Source organism: Spinacia oleracea, chromosome 4 (assembly GCF_020520425.1).
Source record: "Spinacia oleracea cultivar Varoflay chromosome 4, BTI_SOV_V1, whole genome shotgun sequence".
Classification (NCBI taxonomy): domain Eukaryota; kingdom Viridiplantae; phylum Streptophyta; class Magnoliopsida; order Caryophyllales; family Amaranthaceae; genus Spinacia; species Spinacia oleracea.
In genome coordinates this window covers 136,355,086-136,362,374 of record NC_079490.1, presented here as the reverse complement: position 1 = coordinate 136,362,374, position 7,289 = coordinate 136,355,086, and the positions used below count along the sequence as shown (strand labels likewise).

Below are 7,289 nucleotides of genomic sequence, written 5' to 3'. Positions count from 1 at the left end.
TGTATTCTTGTAAGGAGGAGTTCTCTTGAATCTTAATTTGGCTGGGGGAGGTATCAGGCAAAATTCTATGATCATGATGACGATGCATAGATACCACACCCCTTGGTAAATTCTAGTCAATAGTTGCTTGACTTGGTTCAGGATGATCTTGCAGTGCCAACTTCAGCGAGCTCTCGGTTTCTGATTGCAGTTGGTTTTATGAGCTGAAAAGTGGGGTTGAAATGTTGTTTGCAGTTGGTTCATTGATTAAGGTTGCTGATTTACAGCCTAGTTGATTGTATCCATTGGTCTTCTGCTGCAAAACTATCTTTGCTTGAAGATGAGATGCGGAGAGTGGAACGAGTTAATGTAAGTAGAAAGTGTCTTTATTTCAAGGACTCTGATTTATTGCTATCATTGGCCTATAGCGATCAAGTTTTTTTGATATTTGCCTTTTGCTTTTATGCTTCTGGATCTTGAAACTGTGTTTGTGAATTGTGCCTATGCTACTATAACTTCAAGCACTCGTGTTGGATCTTCGGCTAAAACATGAACTTCTATTACTGAAATAAAATAGCCTAGTCTCTTGGACATGTACCAATCTCAAACACCTACTACTCAGTCTGAGTAACATCGGTCTCTACAAAATAGGGATCAAGTTGTTCTTTTGTTTATATTGATCTAGACTGTATATGGGTGTCTCTGTTAGTCGAACCCATTCCAACTCAAACACCCAATGTAAGTAGAAAGTAATCGAGACCTTTACTTTTGAATTTTTTGATTTACTTCTATTGGTTTTTGCTTTACTTTTATTTATTCTATTTAAAAACACTAGCCTACTAGCTCAATTGGTAGAGCATTGTGCAAAAGCACAAAAGCTGTGGGTTCGAATCCCACGTAGGTTCGTTTACTTTTGAGTTCCCTTTATTTACTTTTGAGTCTATATTGTTTACTTTTGAGTTTTCTTTATTTACTTTGAGACTATATTGTTTACTTTTGAGTTTTTTAATGTTGAGTCTATAGCACTGGAGCGCTTGCAATAGGTCTGCAGACCCTCAAAATTTTCTGCAATACTAAACATACCAATGGAAAAAATACTTATTTCATTTCTCAAACAAACAAAAAAAAACTACCAATTTGTTGATATTTACTTTTATATTTTCTTATTTACTTGTGATTACTTTTAATTTACTTTTGAGTATTTTTTTATTTACTTTTGAGTTTATTATCCACTTTTGAGTTTTTTTTACGCGTGTGAATCACCAACCTATGTAGGAGTTGAACCTACATCCATGTGCAATGGCACATTGCTCTCCCATTTGAGCTAGTAAGTTTCGCTTTATATTTCTTTTTTTTAAAACATTACAATCAAAGTTCCATTATTATTTAGTTTACTTTCAGAGAGGTTTAGTTAACATTTAGAGAGATTTAGTTTACTTTTGCACAATTTAGTTACTTTATCAATGACCTGACCGTAGGCTCAAACAACCAGCCATGAACAGCTGACTGTCTGCCCGTTTAGACCAGACAACGCCAAACTGGTTCAACATCTAGCATTATAAACCAGATTCAAGCTAACAAAAAAAGCAATAAACATCAAGCTTCAGCAAACATCCAAGCCTAAAGGACAGGCTTTATCAACGGAGATGTAATTTACTTTAAGAGAGTTTAAGTTTACTTTAGTTAAATTTTATTTACTTTAACACATTTTTAATCTAGCTAATTGATTCAAAGGCCAATCACAACACCCTAACCCCTCCCTAAACAGGCTGCACACAGAGCATGGTGTTTAAACTGTCTATTTTTATTTTCTAAATTACAATCAAAGTTCCATTATTATTTAGTTTACTTTTAGAGAGATATAATTTTATCATTAGAGAGATTTGGTATACTTTTAGAGAGTCTACAAATTGATCTATCCTCGGTAGAGGATAAAAGTCTTTGGGGCAAGCTCGGTTCAGATCCGTGAAATCCAAGCACATGAGCCATGAACCATTTTATTTTTTGACCATCACCACATTGGCCAACCACTTGGGGTACATGCACGGCTCAATGAAGCCTGCTTCTTGCAGCTTCTTCACCTCTTCGGCAATGGCTTTGCTCTTTTCTAAGGAGCTAGTAGTTCCTCTTCTTTTGTATGATTGTTCGGGCGTCGACGTTGACATCCAGCTTGTGGCAGATCATCTTCGGATCTATCCATGACATGTTAGCCGCCGACCATGCAAAGATGTCCTTGTGATCCATCAGCAGCTGGATGAGATCAATTCGGAGTCCCGAGCTTAGGCCTTTGCCTATTCGGACACTCCTGTCATAATCATCTTCGAGGAAGATATCCTCCATTTCTTGGACTGGCTCGGGAGAAAGAATTTATGGTCGAGAATCAACCTCTGCGGGTTTTACCAGACTGCTCGATCCGGCCTTTCTCCTCTTTGTCTCTTTTTCCTCTCTCGAGGGATCTTGTTTTTCTTCTTCATCTTCAGAACCGTCTCCCAGTCTCGGCTTTCGCATGGAGGTATGGCAAGTTCTCCTTGCAACCTCTTGATCTCCTTTGACTCGCTCGACGAAGCCTGCGTTCGAGACATATATCATCATTTGATGGTACGTGGATGGGATTGCTTGCATTTTGTGAATCATGGTTCGTCCCATGATGACATTGTATACCGAATCGCAATCCATCACTAAGAATTCCTCTCGGACATTTCTCGCGGCTTGGCCTTTGCCGACTGTGACTGGTAGAGTGTTCTTCCCTCGGGGAACTGCTGCGGAGCCATTGAATCCGATCAGCGGGTAGCTGACCTTTGTTATTCACTCCTCTCCTTCCTCGAGGATCAGCTACTCGAAGCAGTTTCTGAATATGATGTTGACGGCTTTCCCCATCGACCAGTACTCTGTGAACATTGTGATTATTGAGATCCATGGAAATTACCAGTGGATCCTCGTGTTTGTACTGGACTCCGAGGCACTCATCAGCGGTGAAAGTCATGTTTGGGGGATGGGGTTCCTTCTCCCCTATGGCGCTGAAGTTGACTCGGTGGGAGAGAGCTCTTAAATGTTTCTTGCTAGCATGGGTGGACCTCTGCCCCCCGAACACCACTAGGATGTCATTTTTCTTGTGCCAAGCGGCTTCGTAGATTCTTTTTGGGGTGGTTCCTATGGCTTGCCACTTGGAGCCTTTTCCTTTTCCAGCGCTCCTTCCCTTCGGTCAGCCAAATATTGCTTAAGATACCCTCGGCGAACGAGGTCCTCGATGTTATCCTTCAGCTGATTACACTCTTCGGTGTTATGGCCGAAGTCATCGTGGAACTCGCACCACTTGTTTCTGTTTCTGTGGATGGGGTTTGACCTAAGATTGTTTGGCTTTTTCCATTTCTCGTCATGCTTGTGGAGGCTGTAAATCTCTTTTCGGGGGAGAGAGAGCAGAGTGTAGTTGGTGTATTTGGGCTGAAGTTCACCATTTTCCCCTTCTTTCTTCGGGTTTCCGTCTCTCGCCCCCTGCTTATCTTTCCCCTTCCTTGAACTGCCTTCGTGCTTGCTCTGATTTGCTCTTGCATCCTTCGGTTCCGAGGAGCTTTTCAGTTTGGCAGCAGCCTTATTGAACTCCTCGGTTCTGATGAATGCATCCGCCATCTGCAGCACATCGGCTATTTTGGTGGGGTTTTTCATGAACAATTTGTCGCAGAACCTTCCTTCTTGAAGTGCATGATTTAGGGCGAAAATTGCCACGTCAGGTTGCAGATTGGGGATGCTGGTTGACTCTTTCATGAACCTGGCCATGAAGTCCCGAAGGCTTTCGCCTCTTTGTTGTTGTATTGCGGTGAGTTCTGCAATGGTCCTTTCGGGACGATTGTTGCTGACGAACTGCACCTTGAACCTCTCGCTCAGATCCTCAAAACTAACGACTGACCCCTTCGGGAGAGATTTGAACCATTCTCCCGCCACACTTGTCAGCGTGGTGGAAAAGTATCTGCACCAACACGCTTCGGATTGGGGGCAAAGGGACATCTGGTGCTCATATGAAGTCACATGATCTCGGGGGTCAATGGTCCCGTTGTATGTCAAGTGCGAGGGAAGCCTTACCTTCGGGATCTCCTCCATTACCAGTTCTTCGATGAATGGGGATGATCTTGGAGTCATAATTTTCCTCCCCAGCCTTGCTCTGATGCCTCCACTCCTCGAGGTCTCGGCACGAGAATGCTCGGTAGTGCGTCGGGGACTGGGGGTTTCGTCATGTCTCCTTCTTCTTCTTCCAGTGGCTCGGCTACTGGCCTCAGGCCGGTCACTGGATTTGCTCGACTCTCCAAGCCTCTCGTGAACCGAAGGTATCAACCTACTAAGCACGGAGCTTCGGATCCGAGTGTGTTGGCTGGTAGTTTTGCTTTGGAAAGCTTGTGGAGGGGGCGATCTGAACCACGTTGGTGCATGTTGGGCCCTTTTATGGGTGTCCCACGTACTTTCCACCCATCTTGACGTTAGATGAGTTCCTGTCAAGGGTGGGAGTGTTCGGTCAGATTTAGGGGTTTCTTCGCCAGGCGGCGTTGCTAGGTTCAGCCGTCGCCTAGTCCTCCTTTATTCGCGGCGGTCATTTGCCAAGCCTTGCTCCTTCTCATTGAAGAGGAAGTTTTGCATTACGGTTATGGCCGCGGCAAGCTCTTCCCGCGTAGGGATTGGAGGTCTAGAGGTCACTGCGGTGGCGGCCCTGCTCGGTTGTGGCCGTGCCTCTGACCGTGGGGGCGCCTCTGATCGAGGACGCACCTCTGCTTCGTACTCGGAGTCCGTGTGAACGCTAACATTGTCATTATCCATTTTTGGAGAAAAAATGGTTGATTTCTCAAGGCTTTGAAGTATCTTCCCCACAAACGGCGCCAAATTGTTCTAGTGTTGAAACAATGGGCTTCGGATGAAGGCCCTATTGTTGATGTGGAAGATCTTGCTAGCTTGAATGAGTTGTGTCCGAATTTACCTGCACAATGAACGATGTAACTGGCATCGGGGGTGTTCCGAGGAAAGCCCCTCCAATGCCTAAGTAAGAACGATGCTCGGATTCTAGATAGAGTTCTCTAGAGAGTAGTCTTAAGGCAATAAATTGGACGTACCTTGATGTGTGAGCCTTGGCGGCTTATTTATAGTGTTTGTATAGGAAATGCCCTAATAGGTCATTTATTACTTGATGGGCATTGGGCCTTGTGTTTGGCTGAATTGCCTTTGAGGGATAAAATGGCTTTATATGTTGTTGTTGTAGCCCTTTGGGCTGTAGGCCCAATTGGGAGCCAATTGGGCACCCAAACAGTAACGTTTTTCATTTGCTCTCTCTCTATCGCTCCTCAAAGGTCCATTTTACCAAATCATGTGCACAATTTGCACCAAAATATTAATAAAGTGAAGTTTGCTTTATGAACAATCTTTTAGGGACGGAGATATCTTCCTTAAAATTGAGTTTAAAGAAATAATAAATTATATCAAAAGAATAATACTCAAGTAATAATAAACAAGCATAAGTTAACTCCTAAATTTTTCATGTATTATGAATACGAGCATAAGAACATAACATTTTGATAAATACACACTATTTTTTATGGTTCGTGCATTATAAGCGGTATATGAGTGTAATTATTAAATTCGTATCGGTTAGAGTATTATTTATAGGATACAAGGAAGAAGAAAGTGAAATTCAGCTATTATTAAACTCTAAATAAAAAATAATAAAAAATTAAAAAATGTAGGCTTAAAATCAGATTGAGAAATGGATATGAGGATATGTTGGTGAGATTATAATATCTTTTGAAGCCCCCTAATTGGCTGATACAACCCCTCTATTGTCCTACCAGAAATTGGCAAATTGCCACTTCTTCATTTATGTCCACATACTTTTTAAACTCACTTTCTCAACACAAAATATGTTCATATTTATATGAACTTATTCTAACACCTTGAACATCAACGAGGAAAAAGAAAAATAGAAAAAAACACATTAGATTTAGAGGTTCAGCAATGGCAACCATGGTAAGTTCAAGCACTGTCCTTACACCAAACCCATTTGTTGGGCAAGGCAAGGGCGCCAACGGAAACACCCTTAGAGATGTCGTACCTATGGGATCCGGCAAATTTACCATGGTACGTACCTAAGTAAACTCGTTATATACAACCATACCCGCGCATTGTTGTGAGTTTTTATTCATCTATTTATTTAATTTCGACGAGTGGAGTTACTAATTTGTTTACGCATGTTGATGTTAGGGAAATGATCTATGGTACGGACCGGACAGAGTAAAATACTTGGGACCATTTTCGGCACAAACACCTTCATACTTGACTGGAGAATTCCCTGGTGATTATGGCTGGGACACTGCTGGTCTCTCTGCTGACCCTGAGGCTTTTGCCCGAAACAGGGCTCTTGAGGTTTCTCTTCTTTACTTCTTACTCTCTCTCTGTCCCAAATTACTTGTCCCATTTTATCTGGACAAGCTTGTTAATACACCAGTTTTACCATGAATATCTGAAAAACATATATTTGTTCAGGTCATCCATGGACGTTGGGCAATGCTTGGGGCATTAGGCTGCCTAACCCCAGAAGTGTTAGAGAAATGGGTGAAAGTGGACTTTAAGGAGCCAGTTTGGTTCAAGGCTGGGGCCCAGATTTTCTCCGAAGGTGGGCTTGACTACTTGGGCAACCCCAACCTAGTCCATGCTCAAAGCATTCTAGCCGTACTCGGGTTCCAAGTGCTGTTAATGGGTCTCGTTGAGAGCTTCCGCATTAACGGGCTGGATGGAGTTGGGGATGGCAACGACCTCTACCCAGGCGGCCAATACTTTGACCCATTGGGCTTAGCTGATGACCCGGTTACCTTTGCAGAACTAAAGGTGAAGGAGATCAAGAATGGAAGGTTAGCTATGTTTTCCATGTTCGGTTTCTTTGTGCAGGCGATCATAACTGGAAAAGGTCCCTTGGAGAACCTCTTGGATCACCTTGATAACCCTGTGGCAAACAACGCCTGGGTATATGCCACCAAGTTTGTTCCTGGATCATAACTTAGCTAGCTTGTATATGATGATTGTTAGATTACATGTGTGAAGAAGAGCTCAATTGTCTTTATTTCAGAAGAATCTTTAGTGCAAATATTGAATTTAATTATGTGAACTGAAATCTAGACTGAAAACATTGAAACTATTTGAAATGCCAATGCTTCTTTCATCTAAGATGACTCAATTCTATTTTAGCCAAGTATATTCTTTTTGTACTCCCTGTTGTCTCAAATCTATTCTAATACGGAGTACTTAATACAAGTATTTAGCTATTCCTTAAAATCAATAAC

The 7,289-nt window shown here is 42.4% G+C and overlaps 1 protein-coding gene across 1 annotated transcript; it reads left to right on the top strand.

Annotated features, from left to right (window-relative positions):
- Positions 1–5,865: 5,865 nt before the first annotated feature.
- On the top strand, positions 5,866–7,173 carry LOC110800942 (chlorophyll a-b binding protein 3, chloroplastic). Its single transcript, XM_022006259.2, has 3 exons — positions 5,866–6,090; positions 6,214–6,375; positions 6,496–7,173. The coding sequence occupies exons 1-3, from the start codon at positions 5,968–5,970 to the stop codon at positions 7,003–7,005; spliced, it is 795 nt and encodes a 264-aa protein (XP_021861951.1). The 5' UTR covers positions 5,866–5,967; the 3' UTR covers positions 7,006–7,173.
- The last annotated feature ends 116 nt before the right edge of the window (positions 7,174–7,289 follow it).